General features: G+C 48.5%; 1 protein-coding gene across 2 annotated transcripts in view; it reads right to left on the reverse strand.

Moving 5' to 3' along the window:
• Window positions 1–20,200, reverse strand: part of KIF26B (kinesin family member 26B) — a 412,513-nt gene that overhangs the window by 241,852 nt on the left and 150,461 nt on the right. For both annotated transcript variants that reach the window (XM_081824476.1, XM_081824475.1), the window contains one exon: window positions 7,200–7,736. In XM_081824476.1, the coding sequence (XP_081680602.1) occupies window positions 7,200–7,736 (537 nt within the window). The remainder of the gene's footprint in view (window positions 1–7,199; window positions 7,737–20,200) is intronic.

Raw genomic sequence — 20,200 nt, forward strand, 5'->3', positions numbered from 1 at the left:
AATAAATAAATAAAATCTTAATAAATATATAAATACATACATACAGACAGACAGACCATCCCACCAATTTAACCCAAACCACCAGTTGGGTCAGTAGAAAAAACCTGGAACCCCTCCAGCAGCGGTCAGAGGAGGTCCTCAACTGAAGCTGACCTCCCTCCGGATAGCGGACCCAGAAGTGCTATTCACAGCTGCACCTGTGGTTGGGATGGCGCAAATGGACTCTGAACATATTTCATAAGCCCAGAAGAAGTGGTTATTCCACAACAAGCCCATGTCTGTAAGTTGGTCACTCAACCTTGTCTCTGTGTTTTTTCTTCGCCTCTTGAGGTGTTCCCTCCATCAGCGTCAGGGTGTCTGTGGGTACAACACCTCACTGCCTCCTCGGCTCTTCTTTTTTTAAAGATTTTATTTATTTGCTTATTTATTTAGAGCGAGCAGGGGGAAGGGTAGAAGGAGAAGGAGAGAGAGAATCTCCAGCAGACTCCATGCTGAACGTGGAGCCCAATGTGGGGCTCGATCCCAGGACCCTGAGATCACGAACTGAGCCGAAACCAAGAGTCGGACTCAACCAACCAAGCCACTCAGGTGCCCTGCCTCTCTTTGCTTTACCCTTTGTATCTCCCCCCACCTTAATATGTCTCCAAATGAAGGACGTGCACAAGGCTCCTTTGCTGCTGACCCCTGTAAACATGTGCACCTGCTCCTTTATCCGCAGTGACTCAGCTTGAAAGGGACATGGCAGTCCACACCTCCCAGCCCTGTCTCCCCTGTTCATCCATCCTTCTATCCATCTGTCACCTCTCTGTAGTGGGCTGTGTAGTGGCCCCCAATTTCACTCAGAACTCATGATCTGTGCCTTTATTTGGAATTGGGTCTTTGTGGATGTAATTAGTTAAGGATTGCAGTGCGGTTGTACTGGGTTAGGGTGGTCGCTTAATCCAATGACTGGTGTCCTTGTAATAAAAGGAGAAGACACAGAGAGACCCCAGAGGAGAATCCCAGGGAAGGCAGAGACCAGAGAGAAGCAGCCACAAGCCGAGGGACTCCTGCGGCCACCAGGACACTGGAAGAGACAAGGAAGGGTTCCTCCCTAGAGTCTTCGGAGGGAGAATGACTCCACCTTGATCTGGGACTTCTAGCCTCCCAAACTATGACAGAATATGGTTTCCGTTGTTTGAAGCCGCCTCGTTTGTGGTGGTTTCTTATGGCAGCTTTAGGAAACTGATACACAATCTAGTCTATAATCTAACTATCATCTGTCTGTCTGTCATCTGCCACCTTCATTGCTCCCACTGCCCATAAACTATTCTTTAAAGCTGTGGTTCTTGACCCTGGCAGCTCAAACCCAGGCCTGGGTCTCATCCCCAGATCTTCTGATTCACTTGGTCTGGGGTGTGGCTCAGGCATTGGTGGTTTGTTAAAGCTCTCTCTTCTGTCCCTAAATCACCTCTGGCTCTAATTGTCCTGCCTCCTTCTTACAAGGACCTTTGCCATAACACTGGACCCACCCAGATAACCCCAGGGTGATCTCCCCCCAAATCCTCAACGGAATCATATCTGCCAAACCCCTCTTACTATGTAAGGAAATATATCCACAGGCTTCCTTTTCCAGGTATTAGGATGTAAACATCTGGGGGGGTAGGGTTGGGCATATTCAGCCTATCTCACCAAGTAAGGGAGTGTTTTTGAAATTTCCTGCTGAAGTTTGGGTGTTCGCTTCAGACCACGGCCCCGCCCATATCCATAAGATAGGACGACCTTCTTAGAATTTCACCCTGAGCTCATATCCTTCAGAAACGCTCTGTCCATGACGGAATATACAAACTGCTTCCTTTTCTGTGTTCCGTTTGCCAGAAAGCATAATGATAAATAATACTCCTCTGACCATCTATAAATAGGTGGAAACAAAAACCTATCATGTTTTTAAAAAACCGTTTTGATGTCAGAATTTGTCAAAAGGCGACATCTCATGCTATTGCCCTTGCTGGGCAGAAGGAGCCGGAAATCAGCAGCCCGCGGACACCAGGGCTGGCCCGAGCAGGGCACCGTGCATATTTCAGGGGACAAACGGGCGAGTAAAGAACGTGAAGGAGAATCCTCTGCTCTTGGCTGGCTACAAGCACCCACCCCTGGTTCCTGCCTGCAAAGAGACTCGGCAGGAAGGAGCACAGGTCCGCCTCCTCCCGCAGGCTCAGCTACACGAGAACTTGTGCTCCTGGTTTCCATGAACGCATCAGAAGGAAAGCCTCTGAGACTGGGGTACTAGCGAGCAGAATCTTGCTTTCCTCTTGCAGGGGCATTGGGAAGTCCTCCATAAAAAGGGCCAGCACTGGGGCACCTGGGTGGCTCCGTCGGTTAAGCATCTGCTTTCGGCTCAGGCCATGATCTCAGGGTCCTGGGATGGAGCCCCAAGTCGGGCTCCCTGATCAGCAGGGAGCCTGTTTCTCCCTCTGCCTCTCTCCCTCCTTCGTACTCTCTATTAAATAAATAAAATCTTAAAAAAGAAAAAAAAGGGGGGCCAGCCCCACATCCTCCCAAGGCTTCTGGCCTCTGAAGAGCAAGCAGAGGTACCGTAGAGGTCTTACAGCTCAGCAGACCTTGACTCCTTTTAGGCTGGTATCATTGTTGCATTCCCCTTGCCGGTGACCTAAAATGTAGACTCCAGTAACACCTGTGCTTACGAGGCACGATCAATATCTGGAGATATAATAGAGGTAACCCCACACCGACTTCAGCCAGAGTTCAGTCTACCATTGTCTGACATTGATTCCAATGGATGCTTTTTGAAAAAGCAGGATGATTTTTACCAAAGACATCTTCCTTTGACTCAAGCAACACGCGTCAAATACTTCGTCACGTTAATGATCCACTATGGATATATTACTCGTATTAATCTAACATCATCTTAAATTTTCTTGACATGTCCTCTTTACTGAAGTGCCATGAAATAAAGTTCTTCTGTCCCTTCGAATGCACCTACATTGAGTGTGACATCAAATCCCCCTGGATTCTTTGCACGGCATCCAAGAATTTATTGAGTATCGTTAAGATATTTCAGGTTAAAGATTCACTTGGCGCCAATTAACCAGTTGGTTTCCACCAAAAATCGTGGGGTCTGGATAGGTCTTCTAGCCCAGACTTTTTTCCTGAACCTAGGGCCAGTCATGAGAAAAACCGTTAGTGTCCCCCCGAGATCGACATTTTCTCTAAGGAGCAGCCACTTCTGCACATGCTAGTTGCTGCAGGGGACATAAGAATAAAACGCATCTGGTTCTCAATGAGTCTGTACTCTAGCCAGAGGGATCAAACTAAGACTCAGGAAACTCTGAACAAAGAAGAATTTCATCTCTCTCATCCTCGGGCTTCTCTTCTGGCAAATGAGGGGATTCAAATAGATCATGAATACTGGTATCCCTGCCTGAATGTTCATAAAATATTTTCATATTTTTCTTAACTTTGTTGTCCAACAAACTTACAAGGTGGGGGGTTCCATGGGTGAGTAAATAAATTAAGATGTTAAGCTACTAAGCTGAAGTTCAACGAGTGTCGGAGTCACAGACCTGAGCCCTCGTGAGAAGGTCTCCGAGTCTCCCACCCTGATGCAAAAGACAGCAACCATTCTATTGGATTCTGTGATTCTGGATTGGAATATGAACATTCTATTGTTTCTGAGCATTATGTGGGTACAGTCTTTCCTGCAGTTATTTACTATAATGAACAGAAATTAGGCAAAAGCAGCTGCTGTTCGAAAAGATGAAATTAATCCATGGTTGACTACAAGGAAGTCACATGTTTTCAAAGTCAAAACCCATGTGGTCCATGGAAGGTTCTAGAGCATTTTCTGCTTCCCACATAATGTATGTAGACTGTGTTAACTGTCTACAAGCTCATCAAAGAAAGACTTTCTGGGAAAGACAATTGAAGGTTGCTTCTTGAAGACTGTGGGTAACGGGGAGCTTGAGGAATTTGAGGGACCTCTATTTGACCCATGTGAAGGACTCCCCCTGTCAGTGTTGGAAAGCCCGTCCTCGTCTCTGTCAATCCTCCTTGCACTGAAACGGCGAAGGGCAGTGTCCTCCTCTCCCTCACTTCTGCAGGCCCCAGGCCCATGGGTGTGGAGCAGAACTCTCAGCAGCAACAAAGCCTAGATGCTTCTCTGCCTGGGGAATGGCTCTGGCACCAGGCCAGGGGGCTCTCTGCTCTGTGGGGAGGGAAGTGGGAGTGTGGATGGGCAGGAAAAGTGAGGTCAGCTTTCAGTGCAGTCAACCGTCTCTGCTGAACTGGCTAGACTGTGAGCTGCAGAATATTTACTGCAGGGAGATGTCCATAACGGGAGACATTCAGTCTGGCCAGACCCAGATCACCCAGCCCCGGGCATCGGGATGACACACTCACGACATGGGGACGCTGATTCGCAGCCAGGCACCAAATCTCTTTATCCCAGACAGATACCCTCTGATCCCTTTATCAGTCTGGGGGAAAGGCATGAATTAGTCTGCTCTGGAGTTGGAGAGGAGCCATCAAATTTACCCAGGAAAATCTCAAGTTGGTGGCTCGCGTGAATCATCCTTAGACCACACCAACATGCTCTTGCCCACAGGCTGGGCTGCGAGCCCTTCTGTGTGCTCTCAGAGCAAGCTGGGCAGCTCTCACCACCTCTGCATTCACCTCCCTGGCTGATACTGAGCGGTTCACCTGCCTCGTCCCCCGAGGACCACACGACCCATGGCAGGAGCCCCACTAACACCCAGCAGATGCCCAGCGCTTGATTAGAGCTTAATAAACATGTGTTATTGTATTGGAGATTCTTTCTCATCAACGGTGGAAGAAGAGGAGGAGGAGCAGAAAGAATCATAGTACAAATAAGAGAAATGCACCAATAATCCTCAAACTTGCTTACAAGCAGCATCTTCACTGGCCCCCACCCCACCCCCCAACCCATACAAACTGTCCTAACACTTTGACCATTTTATACGAGAGCACCAGCTCCAAGTCCTTCTGTCCCTGCTCATTAGTGCTGGATGGCAGTTGAGTCTTCCAGCCAGCACCTGATATATGTTACAAGTGCTTTGGGGCCCAGGAAAGGGAAACATGAGTTGTCTGTGTAACGTGAGTACATGGCTAGCACAACCTGGGATGTGTTGAAAATATGACCTGGGGAGAAGAATGTGCGCTGGAGCATTTTATTTATAGTAGCAAAAACCTAAACTCTAGTAATTGGCACTTGGTTATATAAATCAGGCCATACTCAGATAATGGATCATATTTATATAATGGCATATTATGCTACCATTAAGGGTCATATTTTAGAAAACCATATAATGGCACGGGAAAATGCACCCAGTATATTAAGTGAAAAGCCAATGACAATTAAACATCATCACAATTTCATAAATTGTGTTCCTATAAAACACTGGGAAGACATGTGCCCAAGTGTTACAGAGTCCATTTCTGGGTGAGGTTGACTTTTGAAATCATACTTATGCTTTTTTGTATGTTTGCATGTTATTTTACAGTAACCCTATTACTTTTTGTAGTTTTCAAAATAATATATTTAAAATTTCAAACAGAAAATGTATCTGATTCAGCAATGGGAGGGGGCAAGTGTATTCAGGCCCTGGACAGTTATGTTCGAGCATTAGACTAGGAAGCCCCATCAGGGTGCTGTGGCTCATCATCAGATTCATCTGGATGACCCAGAATATTCCAGCTAAAAGTAAAGTGGCAGGTAGGCCCCTGGAGGTCAGGATAGGAGTGGTTTTCTTTGTATGCCATGGCTGAAAAGGAGCCAGATCTGGGAAAGATGTTGATAGGTCACTGCTCTGGGATACGGCAGTAAAGTCGGGAGCGGCTGAGGGAGGGAAACCTGCTCCCCCGATCAGGGGTGAGTCGGTGCTGGCTCTGTTACCAACTGCGGGGCTGCAGGTTCTTTGATTTCCCCGTCCACAAAAGGAAGATCCGACTTCTGTCCTGCCTGCTCACAGGCCCACCGTGAGGTTACATAAAATGACGTGCATGCTAGATTTCGTAAACTCCAAAGCACCTACCCAATAAATGAAGTTGGGCAATCCAAGAATGCTAACTTCTTAAGATAATGATCCAGGCTCCCCATGTTCCTTCAAGATATCAAGAGAAGCCATCTACACTCTAGAAAAGTCACCAGGATTTTATCAGCCACATTTAACTCATTTTATGTTTCCCTGCATCTTTGCCCCATGTAACAAAAATGATGCTGTGTTTGCTCATCTTGCTTCTTTTCTCTCCTGGACACATGGACAGACTGACTTTCCCAGCCTCCCCTGCAGGAAGGAGAGGCCAAACACCTGGACTTCTGCCACTGGAATGTGGATGGAAGTTACCTATGCCCCTTCCAGGCTGGGCTCTCCCGCCCCCCTTAAGCCCCCCATGTCCCCCTGTGAGATTCTCCACAATCTCATTTTTCCCTCATTTCTTGGCCACTTGTGCAAGATCTGGTGGCAGACTCTGGGACTTCTGGAAAATGGTGACATGGAGACCAGTGGAAGGCCATGCACCAAACACCCGGTACAGCAGGACCATGAGTAAGAAATACCCTGGGATCATTTGTTACACCAGCTAGCCTCCCTAACTAATACACTCTATGACCACAGCCACCTCTCCATTCCACCACGACTGTCAATGCTTTCTGCTGCTTCCCACATGCCTGGTGCAGGGGACACAGATGCATATGGTAAACCCAACCATTATCCAACAGAAAACTCACCCAAGAGAAATTAAGACAATTTTTTTTTAGATTCCTTGACAGATTTAGGACCTGTTCTCTTATTTCTTTAGGGAAACTTGGCAGTATGTGCTCATTTCAATAACTGCAAAGAGAAAATAAGAAAATGGGAAGACACTTTCAGTAAACCTTATCCCAACTGTATTTAAAGTGAGTTGCAAACAAAAAAGGATTATGGTCCATCAAGGCAGAAGAGGTTAGGAAGGGAGTCTACACCTCTTCTAGAAGGTCCAGACAGTGGAAGCAGAGTGCTAGAGGGATCACTGGTCCCTCAGACATTTTCTCTTTATTTAGCAACACCCAGTGGAGCCACATGGAGGCATTAGGCTCTGAGTTGGGGAGTTCCCAGAAGGAAAAGAGCAAAGGCAGGAAGTGCTGCCCACATCCTGTTTTGACTCCAACCAAACTTACTCTAACTTGTTCAGAGGCCACTTACCTGGTATGGATACAGGGTGACCCCATTGGTTCTCGACAGGGACCAGGTGCCGTCCAGGTACTGGTGAGCCTGGATGGCCACTGAGTTGAGGATGTTCCCATTGCTGGGACTGGTGGCCATCTGGAGGCTGACCTTGGCCTGGTGGGTTGGGGACCCACTTATCTTCTCGGCCCCATTGCTGACCCCGAGGCTGTTGGGTTTGCTGCTATGCTTGTTGCTGATGAAAGCCGTGTAGTTGGAGGAGGCACACGGGGCAGGCACGAAGGCCCACTCTCTGGGCTGCTGGAGCCCAGCCCCGGGCCGGGGCCCCAGCAGGGTGGGCATGTTGGAGAGCGGTGGGGGCGAGCCAGGGGAGCCTTCGTAGTGCTCGCTGTCAGCTGCCTGTTCCAAGGTCAGCACCATCTGGATGGCCTCCTGCTTCAGCTGGTTCAGGTGTGTGGTACAGACGTCACAGCGGTTGTCCTTGTCATTCCATGCTTTCCGGATGGTGTTGGGGACCTGGAGCTTGTCGTGAATCACAGCCGAGAAAGCAGGGTCCTAGACACACAAGCAAAAAAACAGGAGAACCTATCACTCAAGGCTGGTAAGTGCGATTCACACTAGAGTTAAGCCCTAGATCAAGCCAGAGTTGGACTGTCTGATAGACATCCAACAGAGACGAGCAGCCAGACTGGCAGGACAGCCTCTGGTGGACAAACACAGGTGACGAATGTAAGATTATGATGGTGCAAACATTAAGCAACAACTGTAAAAAAAAAGATCTCTAAGCCAGGATAGTCAAATAAGAACATTCCGGATTCTTCTCCTTGCGTCTGCTAAAGAATTACAGCCACGCCTGGCTCTCCCCAAGGTGTTCACTAAGAAGGGGGGAGTGCAGTCATTCTGGGCTGAGGCATATGGTCCCCTGGTTCCCTGTGACCCTTGGAACCTTGGTAATTGTTGGAGATTCCATTCTAAGAAAGTCTTGGCCCCATCAGTACTGTGTGCTAAGTGCCACCAGAAGAAAACCAAACGGAGAGGATTCTGGACCAGAGACCCAGCCTGCTCCAGCAGCCTAGCAAGGTCTGAAGATTCACTGATTACCATTTGCTCATGGCAAGCTGGATACATGTGTCTGATATCCTGACCGATTCAAAGAAAAATGGCTCCTTAGCAAGCAGTCCAAGATACTGTTCCCCACAAACTTCATCTACAACGAATATTCAAAATTCTTTAGCTCAGAAACCCTTATCTCAAAGCAATCAGAAACTGAACTGAAGGAGGACGATTTCTTTCCTTTACTTCATGTGATTTTTACAGGACAACGGGACTTCACAGAGAAACAAGTGCTAGGAGTATTAACTGGTTACCAGAATATTCGGTTCTAGTTCCAGCTCTGCTACTAATTAGCTGTGTGACCTTGGATAAGCTACTTAGCCTCACTAAGAGCCTCATCTGTCACATGAGGCCATGGCCTCTCCTTGTGGTAAGGTCCTTCCAGCTCCATGACTCTGGTTGTAGAGAAATTGGGACAAGAAAATAGTTCTGTATATTATATGGACAGAGCCATACGCTACCTTGGGGGCCTGATCAAACTTCTGAGATCCAATATTTTTTTTGCAAATAATGGATGAGGCTCATCTCTAGGCTTGTTTTCCTCTAGGACATTAAAAGAAAACCTGCCCTTCTGAAACCTACTGTAGCTTTTATGGGATGGAAGCTCCTCTGGACTGAATGGGGTCTGATGAGCTGTGGGTAATAGGCCGCGTGGGGCAGCAGGGGTGGGCAGGAAGATCGGCGGTGGGAGGGCTATTTGTAATGAGGACCCATCTTGAGTGTGGGCTGCAGCATTTTGTTTTCCCTGTTTAACTACCCTGAAGAGCTCCTCAGCATGCACTGATTAACTGATTAATAAATCACGAGGTCTCTTTTTCAGCAGCAGCAAGGAGTGGCTCACAAGGCAGAAACTCAAGACGGTCGTATAAAATGACGGGAAATAATAGGAGGTCAAGGTTGATCAAGTCTGGTTGACAAAGTGATGCGAACCATATGAGACCTGCCCTGTGGCATCCTTCTCTCTGACTGCTGATTTGCGCAGAGTCACATCACAACTCAGAGCATGTGGCACCCAAATGGGCAAATGGGGCCCCTCAGGGACCACGTTCGAGCAGACCTTCACTTCTGTTTTCAGATAAGGAAACTGAGCTCCAAAAGGGTTAAAAGCTTGGATGATGCCCAGACTTCTCGACTACTAGTTCATGATTTTCAGAGCCGAAGAGTCATATTCCTCCCTGGACTCACATTTTTTTTGCACGGACATATAAAGTTTTCACCTCGTCCATCCTAGGAAATGTTCATTTACTCAAAAGAAATTTATTTGAGCCTCCATATGCCAAGTTAGAGTTTCTTGCTTTTTCTTTTTTTTTTTAAGATTTTATTTACTTATTTGAGAGAGAGCACAAGCAGGCAGAGGGAGAGGGAGAAGCAGACTCCCCACTGAGAAGAGAGCCCGACGTAGGGTTCTATCCCAGCACCCCGAGATCATGACCTGAGCCGAAGGCAGACGCTCACCCAACTGAGCCACCCAGGCGCCTCCATGTCTCTTGCTTTTTCATATAACATTACATAATGAGAATTTTCCCTTATTGATAAATGTCATTTGAAAATGTGGTTTTTAATGACCATACCATATTTCAGCCTTCAGTTGTTTCAAAGGCCAATTACTTATTCCCACGTTCTACTACATAATTGGAGATAGTGTAAGAAATCAGAGACTGGCCTTCAAAAGCAATCCACAACGCATGGCTTATGCTTTCAAGGCACCAAACTATTTGGTTTCACGACGCCTCGAATTAATTGCTGATTTAGAGTGTTTGTATTAACTCAAGCATCAGGAAGAAGTGTCACAGCAAGAAGGCAGATATGAGACTAGTCCCATCCACACATCACAGTTCATTTGAAGATCCTTGAAGCACCTGGATTTAACTTGACATCTGCAGCTGGGAAAACGGCCACATCCGTGGATAGAAAAGGCATGAGCCCTCTTCTAAGGACTCCTTTTCTTTGTTTTTACTGCCCTCCCTTGAAGTAGCACCTTCTTCACTCAGCCTATTGCTGTTTGCTGCTCAACTTCTAACATTTAATAAATAATGTATGTTGGCCAGGCCCCGCACCGGGCTGAGGGCCTAAGGCTGCATGAAAACAATTCCTGTCTCCTGTGAGTCCACAGTCCAGGGGACTTTCTTGGTTCCTGGATGCCACCTCCAGTCCAGAACCAATCAACACCCACTGGGAGGACACACGGACCTCTGCGCTCCCCTCCTGGTTCCCAAGGCATCAACAAAATCATCCGTGAGCCCTGCACCGGGGCCCACTAGCACAGCGATGGACGTGGCCACCGATGCCGGGAAGTAGCAAAGAGCCACTGGGGTCTCATCCAGAGGAAAGCTGAGATTGATTCTTGAAGGAGTATGCAACTGCTGGCTGATATCAGAGGTGTTCCCTAAATTAAACAACCCTGGATCCAAAACCCTCTGGGCGTTCTTATCCTCAGAAGGCCTCGGTAGGTCAAGAGATGGAGCTTATGGAAACGAAAACCCTTTGCACATGTTTGTCCATACATTATACATATTTTAGTGCAACTCAAAACTCCAAAGAGGGACGGTCAACAGACACCGCTTTCCATAAGCATTGGAATAAAGAGGATGCTGCTTCAGGGGAGGGGAGTCCTCGATAGGGAAGGCTCACTTGCGCCAACCTTTTCTGTCAGGGACACACAAAGGACTGCATGGCCCAGGGGACAGACGGGAGGAGTGTCCTCCAGGTCAGTTAGCACCAAAAGAAACCTGGACCCAGGGAAGGAAGGAATTAAGCCCCCAGTCTGGCTTGCTGCCTCGCTCACGGGCTTCAAAGACATTCCTAGGGCCCAGTCCTGGTTCATCCTGTGACCTCAGGAAACAATCACATGGGAACAGCGGGAATCCGGCACAAGCTGAGTCTCTATCTTCAAAGTCCTAATTTTCACTCACGTACGAAAATAGGCTACTGGTTTGGGGCCATATTTTCAACCTAAATTTTAAGGTTAAGGTTCTGTGCCCAAAACATTGTCACCTCTCAGAAATAACAAAATTATTTGTCCTCCACATCTGCCATGATGAGGAATTCAACAAAACACTGAGGAACCTGGTAACGTTCCTTAGAAGGAGGATTAGGGAAAAGTGAAGGTCATGTTCAGACACCCCATCTGCCCCCCATCAGTGACTGCTGGAAAGGAACACAGAAAATTCCGTAAGATGGTTTTCCGACCCCTTTATATAAAGCGCTTCTACTTTTCTAGAGGCATTTTGGGAAAAGGGACATCCTGCCACGTCCCCTAAGCATCTCTTAGACTAGTGACTCTCTTTAGGTTGACCCCCGGTATTCTGGCAGACTGATCTAAGAAATTACAACAAAATCTCTCTTCCCCAGGCAATGGGATCCATGCCCATGGCTTCCAGATCCATCTATACCCTGATGACTGAGAATTCTCTCTTCCTGTCCCGGCTGGCCTTTCTCCTGAACTCTGAGCCTTATATCTCATGCCACCCCCTGGAAAATATCACCCAGATAAATACTCTTCAAACTGACAATTCAAAATTAATTTTATTTGCCCCTAAACCTATTTGTATTCTAACAGTCACTATCAAAGTGGAAATAGTATCCTTATCCATTCTGGTGCCCAGGCTAGAAATCTAGAACCTCCCTTGTCTCCTCCTTTGCTTGCCAGTCTAATGGCCAAAGGTAGATGGTACCTTCTAAAAGCTCTTGCCTGTCCCTCCACCACATGCCCACTGCCATGATAAAGCTGTCAGCACTTCTCACATCACTGTGAGAATCTCCCCGATTCTAGCCTTGACCTTGAACCTGCTTCACCCCCAAAACAATTTTACTAAAATGCAGATCCTGGTTCATCCTGTGACCTCAGGAAACAATCACATGGGAACAGCGGGAATCCGGCACAAGCTGAGTCTCTATCTTCAAAGTCCTAATTTTCACTCACTTGCTTTCCTATACTTGCACTCGAGAAGCGATCTTACTTCTGTGGTTTCTATTTGTAGAACTCCCTCTCTACTACACCATCAGCTCCTTGAGAGGAAATAGTCTTTCTTTCTATTTTTAATTCCCCCTGTGTCTAGCACAGTGTCTACTACATAATAAGGGCTGGACGAATATTTGTGAAATAAATAAGTGAATGAAAATAACTCAAGCAAGGCAAAAACAGCCAAGTAACGAAGTTGGTCTGGGCCCACCCGTTGTTTATTTTGTCTAAGTGAGCTAGTTGCCTATTATACAATTATCATGAAACAAATTCTTCCAAATCTAACGTTATTAGAGTTTTCCAACCTATTCTACCTGGCTAGAAAGACTAATGTGGGTCAACCATAACCCGGATGTCCTCCTTTGACCTGACTCTTCCCTAAACTATTAGAATATGTTCTCCATTCTCTTATACTTTTTCCTAAGTTGCCAGAAAAGTAATGTTTATATGCAAAGGCTTTTTTTTTTTTACCATCAGGCCAGCTCATCGGCAGGAAAACAAGGGAAACCTACATAAAGGAGTAGTCCAGATTGGCAGGACACCCCTGGTACAGCAGGGTGGACCCCCAGCGAGCAGGTGGCATGCTATTGTCCAAGAGTGGGGGGCCAGCTTTCAGCACGTGAGGCGGGGCTGCTCACAAGAGCACAGATCATGGAGCTGGAGCAAAAGGACACAGGAATTACTCCCCAGGCAGACCGTGTGCTAATGGTCCTTATTGCTTTCTGTCCCATTTCATCCTCTGCTCAGCCATAAATGCTAATGCCACTTTTGAGGACAGGAGTGTTGGTTTTTTCCATGTAATTTTAGCCAAAAGTGTACTTTGACCGTGTTCCTCCAAAGCCTCTGGGTCTGCAAGGGAGGCAACAGCAGGAGTCAGTGTCCCGCATGTGTCGTACTCATTCCTGTTGATGTTTGCTCTGATTTATTATTCTAGAGGCCTCTAGTGACAAGCTCATCAAGATTTAAGCTGTTCTTCAAAGGCAGTTTCTTTCCACTTTGTTCCTAAAACTATCTTCCTCCATAAATGCTGTCCCATGAGGCCCGGGATGGTGGGCAGGACTCTGAGAAGGCAGGCAGCTTCCCAGAAGATGAATGGAATTCACCTTCACACTCCTTAGAATCTTTCCAGCTAGGATTTGTGTTCCCGCCCCTCCCCACCTCCCAACACGTCCCTCATCAGTGTTCTTTCTTTCTCAAGAATCTGCGTTCTTCACAGTGGTTCTATCCCCAAAGGCAGGTGCCCATGTTAATGATTCTCTTTTTTGAATGGAAACAGCAAAATGGAAAGTTTGCAAACCAACAGATAGCAGACCTCAGGTGCATCTGAACCAAGAACACAAACACTCTCATTCCTAGCTCAATATTCAAATATTTGGACTCAAATGCCCCTCAAAGAAGTGGTTATTTTTCTTTTCTGCCTCGGTAATTTCAGAAGGAGAAAGAGCAAGATATTCTGACCACATCTTAATTAGCCACGGGCAGAAGGGAGAATTTAAATATCTGAAATCTAAGGATGCACCCAAAATGCCAACTACTGGACGTAACTTCTTAGGGTGATATGGTCCCCTGTGCTCACCAGCCCCCCTGATCTCACACCTCACTTTCCATACATCAAGGGGATGCATCCGGTCCTGATGACCAACAGTCCTTCCCAAGTGAGACTCTACTCATCCAGTCGTCTTGTTGAATCTGCCCAGAGCAAGTGATCAGCAGCTAAACATCAGTTCTCCACTCCTGTTGTTCATAGAGTCCCCAGTCCCCCAAACGGGCATCAGTCTACCCTGGAAGGAAGCCAGGGAACATCAGACCATGACAGTGATGACATCTCACTGCCCTGGGTGGTGGAGAGTGACCCCCTTTGCGGGGGTTGCTGTTCTCACTAACACCGTGCAAGCTGAAGCTGTGTTAGACACAAGGACACAAGGCTCGTTCTGCAAAGTTAGGTGCTTGCGAGAGGGAGGGAGGCAGAGGGGTGTGAAAGAGCACACAGGGAGTGATATCATTCGAGCTCGTTCCAGGTGAGGCCTGAAAGCCAAAACCACCACCACAGCAGGGACAGCAACTAGCCCCGAAATCTCCCATGGCCAGCACCCTGGTTTCATTAACGTGAAACCTCCCTCTGGCCCACGAGGCCCGTCTGAACACAAGGCTTGTCATCTTCCTTCCTCATCTGCTTTGTGAGCCACCGGCGCTCCGCTCGGTAATGACGATCACACGCGGACACGCGTCCTCACATGTGAGCAAGAATGAACGTAAAGGCATGCTAGGTAATGAGCTCAGAGAGACCAAAAAAAAAAAGACGGCCGCAGGAAGAAATGTTAAGTGTCAGACCACATTCGTTGTACATAAGAAACCAAATTAACCTGGGATGTAGTGCATGGGCCCCGCCGAAGCAATCCGGCTCTGCGTCAGGGCAGGGAGTTGCGGGGGGCGGCTCCGGCGGGAGCGGCCGTGGTGCCCACGGGAGGCTGCCCAGCAGCGGGGTGCAATTAACAGAGCTGCTTGCAGCACCGGGCGCGAAAGTGCTGCCGCTGGTAAGACCTTTCTGCTTCAGAAGAACAAAGCTTTTTAATTAGAACGTAATACAATGAAGAACAGTTCGTGGATTACTTGAAAGAATAGGTGCGGTGTCCCTCATTAGGATCACGGATATTTTTTAAACCCCTGTCTCGTCTTTTCAAACTCAATGGCACGGTTGGGGTCTGTCGATTCTCATGGAAACGTTCCGTTACAAGTGTGCAAGTTTCAGGCTCCTGCTTTACCGCTTTGGAACTATTAAAAAACCTCCCCAATCTTCAGTCTCCCCAAATGTAAAAATGGGAATTGAGAATTTCCCTGTTTTATTGAGCAAGGATTAGTTGTGGTCATATGTGTAACGTGGGGCACACAGTCCCAGTCCTTGGGAAATGCTAAGTGAAGGTAGTTATTTTTTTTTTTTTGGATTTTTATTTATTTATTTGTCAGAGAGAGAGAGACAGAGAGCACAAGCAGGGGGAGTGGGAGAGGGAGAAGCAGGCTCCCCGCTGAGTAGGGAGCCCAATGTGGGGCTCGATCTCAGGACCCTGGGATCATGACCTGGGCCGAAGGCAGACGCTTCACCCACTGAGCCACCCAGGCGGCCTGAAGGTAGTAATTAGTGTGAGCATCACACTTTTCAGTGTCTAATACCACACGTTGTGTTTATGAATTTAGTCCTTTGGATGATGATGATGATGGCAATGCAGTGACAAGGATCTCAGGCCTTCCTTTCATCAAGGAGGATTTAGCAAACCCCTTTGGAATTAAGAGGTGAGGATGTGATAAAGATGAGGACATACGGTCTTCAGTTAACATCTTTCATATTCGGGTAAGTCAAGGTGCTCTTAAAAGAAACCAAAGTAAGAATGGGTCCGTGGAGTTCCTGAGCACAGACCGCGGGGCTCCCAGCCTACTTCTCTGGGCTCCAAGGTGCAACAATCTGAGTCTCCATTTCCATGGAACCGAGAATACAAGAGCCGCGACTGGCCAGTGTCTCCACCTCTGCCCCAGGAGGTGAAGAAAGAGAAAGATGGTTTTATCTTAGTTTAACTACCCTCAAACCTGAAAATCTTGCCCTCCAGCCTACCCCCAGGCCCTGGGGAAGAGGATCAGTTCACAAACAGATCAAGGCCTTAGGACCAGGGAGTAGATGCTAGCTGAATCACCTATCGAAATATTGCCCTGAACTGCAAGGTTCTCGTTCAACCTGACACAAAAATAAAGCGCAGGACTTCACAGATATGAAGCCCCAATTAAGATTCTAGTGTGGCACACTAGAATTCTACCTTTGAACTATTAAAGTCTATCTAGGTTAGATGTATTTCTTATGTGTGGGCTATAATGTACCATCAGGTGGCACTGGATTTTTTTTTCAATCTCTAAGTAGTTGGACTAGTTTAACGCTGTTAAGGAGTCTGTTATTTATCTAATTATGAAATTGCCTGATGCTTCTTTTTCCTTTAATGGACTTTATATGCATGAGATGCTGCAGAAATGTACTTGGCTATGTTTTTTTTGGACTCAGTACAAAAAGATAAAGTACCTACAATTTGAGCTTGGTGTTGTGCTTAAAGGACGAAATTTTAACAAACTCTTTTTCTGCCATACCCTACAACACACTCAAATACCTCTGCTCGTCCCCTTGTGACCTAACCCTGGTGACCCAGTCTTTCTGGCCCCTTGTAATCTGCTTCAAGCCGTCCTGTCAGACACCTGTCTCAGGGGTCTCCATGTGACCCTCCTGCATAGTCAGGGTGGGCATCTTTCTGTCCAGAGAAGCCCCTGTATTTCCCTGCCTCTGTGCCTTTGCTTGAGTCCCTGCCCTGATGATAATTCCCAGCCTGCCTCGTAAACCACGAAAAAACTTGTGGGGGTGATGGAGATGTCCACTATGGTGGCAGTGGTCTTGTGGGTGTATACATATGGCCAAATGTATCAAATTGTACACTTTAGATGTGTATGGTTTACTGAAAGCCAATTATATACCCATAAAGCTAAAAAAAAAAAAAAAAAAAAAAACCCTGTCCCTCCAGCATAAGGCCCAGCTTGGGCATGAAATCTGACTCTCAGAAGGGATGTCTTCCTCCCGCTGACCTCCAACGCACTTCTCTGATCTGAATTATTCGTATCACTTAGCAGACACTTCCTTGTTAGTTACACCTGGACATGTTCTATCTCCACAATCACGGTAAATTCCAAGGGGGCAGAAACCATGCCATGATTTCAACAGTGATGATAAGTTCTACTCTTGCCCCCCGGAGTCTACTCGAGACAGCGCCCAGGGTGATCCGCAAAGTCTTAAGTCTGATGCTGACCTTCCTTGACTACAATCCTCCCCGGCCCACCTGACTTCCCTCAGAGCCAAGTCACAGTCTATGCCCTGGGCCTGCATGACCTGGCCTCGCCCCATCCCTAAGCTGTATCTCCCAGATCCCGGAACCTCTCTCAGATCCTCTGGATCCTGTCTCAGAATCTCGGGGGAGTAGGGCTTGGAATCTGCATTTTAGCAAGCCTCCTGGGTGATTCTGGGGCATGCTGTCATGAACGGATGGGAAGGGAGACGGATCGAGGGAAGGCAGAAGAACAGGTGGAAAGGGACATCCGTCCCTCCCTTTCAAGCACCCCGCCCTCACTGGGGCCCTCGGGCGGGGGCTCTCCATTCCACCCTTCAAACTGCCACTCCTCTGGAAACCTCGGTGCTGGGGACTGCTGCTCTTTTTAGACAATAATTCAAGACAATGGTAAATGGCTCGTGGGACAGAGCCCAGAGACTACGGGTATAAGGCAAATGTCTCTTCACCAAATTCTCTCCCCGACTCCACTGGCTCTCAACCCGTGGTGATTTTGACCCCCAGAGGACATTTGCAAAGACCAAGGACATTCATAGTTGTCCCAACCGGGAGGGGGCTACTGACATCGAGTGGCTAGAGGCCAAGGATGCTGCTAAAAATCTTACAATACACAGGAAAAGCCTTGCATACCAAAGAATGACCCAGTCCCTGGTCAGTTGTGCCGAGGCTGAAAGCAGGGCCAACGTCCTCTCCGACTCCTGGTCACCCACTGGCCTAGGAAAGGACTCGGGCAAAGAAGTGGGTGCTCTAAATCCAGAAGCAAATCCGGCTCCTGTGCCACACTCACAGCAGTGTGGAGACCCGAATTCTCAAAAGCAGGGTATCTTCATATTGTGACCGTTGGGTCATGGCTGACAGTCGTGCAGGGTTGCAGATGCGCGCAGGCTGGCCACGGGTGGGCACAGACCCCCGCCCGTGCCGGTGGAGAGCAGGTCCCCAGCCCCCAGCCTGCCTTCTGTCTGGATGCACATGCGCCTGCCGCACCCCCTTGGGCTGCTGACAGTGAGGCCAGCTATTTACAGGGGCGTGGTGGGAAGGCCTGATGGGCCACGTCCTGTCCGCACGACGTTCATCTGCTTTGCCGCTTCAGCGGCTGCTCGCAGGGCCTGTCATTTACAGCCTGGCCGCCCGGCCTGGGTTGCAGCAGGCACCTCTGCGGTTGCTCTTACTCTGAAATGGCTTTAGGCCTCTGCCCAGATTTCATATCATGGTAAGTTGGCAGTCTCCCTCTGGGACAGGGAAAACCAGTGCCACAAGAGAAACCCACCTCGAAGATGTAATTTGATGCAATTACAGAGAAGACCAGAGATCTCGTTGTCCCTGCAGAACCCACACGTATGGGGCACAGACCACGAGCCAGGCTCTGGTCTGGCTAGGTTTCGGTGGGGGAAGTCACCAAGGCTTTGGCCCTAAGTGCCCCGGTTGCAGGGTAGATCCTTCGGGGCTGGGGCCTGAGTGGCACATTGTTGTTTCCACTCAGCACACAGAGATGGCCGAGTGCGCCCTGGGCAGAGGAAGCGCCCGTAACATCAGACAGACGGACCCCTCCAAGACCCAGTTGTGGGATATCGGCTTGGGGCCCAGAACTTAACCATGCATCAGTAGACATTCGCTTTCTTATTTGGGGCGGGATGGATTCATCACGGGATCATCAGCAATACGTCCTACCCTTCTTCCTTCCCTGAGGATCCTTACTGAAAACGTCAGAACCGAAAATTCACGGAGTTGAGCAGCCTTGAGCATGGCAGGTGGCAGGGCCAACGGGCAGGAGGCCTCATCAGGGGCTTCCCCCACCTCTCCGTCCCTCCCGAGATGCCGGTGCCACAAGCTGACAGTCAGAGAGGGGCAGGCGCCAGTTTCGGACGAGCCCGGGGGCGCGTCGGTTGCACTGGTGTCTCCACTGGAGCCTCGACTTCGACACCTCTCCCGCTAAAGTGCTCCTTGATCTTCCTATTTTTAAAGAAGGCTTTTGACTAATAAGCCCCATAAAAGACAGATTTGAATTCGTCAATTCATGTACGTCATCCACCTGCATAGACGAATTGTATAGGAAACTTACAACATCGACTCCAGCGCCCAAACGTCTGGTGTGTTCATCTTACCGAGAACACGGACAGCCTCAGCGGCAAGAGGGTAGAGCAAAGACTGCGTGGAAGCATTCGGGGGAGCGAGGGGGCCGCACTCCCCGCTCTCCCCACACCGCACACACCGCACCGCACACACACCACACACACACACCGTACTGCACACACACCACACGCATCACATACACACACCGCACACACCGCACCGCACACACACCGCACACATCACACACCACACCATACACACATACACACACACCACACACACACTGCACCACACACACATACACACCCCACACACATCATATACACACACCATACACACACTCACACATACCACACACACACCACACATATCACATACACACGCACTCACACACACATTCACACACACCACACCATACACACACACTCGCACACACACACATACCACACACACACCATACACATCACATATACACACACACTCACACATACCACACACACACATACCACACGTACACACACACATGCACACACAGCACTCACACCACACACACACATCATATACACACTCACATACCACACAACTCACACATACCACACACACACACTTGCACACACACAACCCACACACATACACACACACCACACCACCATGCACACATACCATACACATACACACTCATAAACCCCACCACATACACATCACACACACACTCAGACACACCACAAACACACACCACACACCCCCAGCCACACCACCCACATACATTCACACATATACTCACACACCACACTACACACAACATGCACATCCACCACACACACACACCCCCCCCGACACACATTCACAAGTCCATCTCTCCTGGAGGAAGCGAGAAACAGGACTGTGGTGGGCAGGGTGCTGCGGAAGCAGCACAGACAGACAGACAGCAAGTGAGATTTCCAGGCAGGGGAAGAAAGCTCCACCCCCTGCCCCCAGCTGCCTCTGCAGCTCTCCTCAGGATCTGC

The sequence above is a fragment of the Leptonychotes weddellii genome, chromosome 6 (genome assembly GCF_054177405.1).
Source record: "Leptonychotes weddellii isolate Sample4059 chromosome 6, ASM5417740v2, whole genome shotgun sequence".
Classification (NCBI taxonomy): domain Eukaryota; kingdom Metazoa; phylum Chordata; class Mammalia; order Carnivora; family Phocidae; genus Leptonychotes; species Leptonychotes weddellii.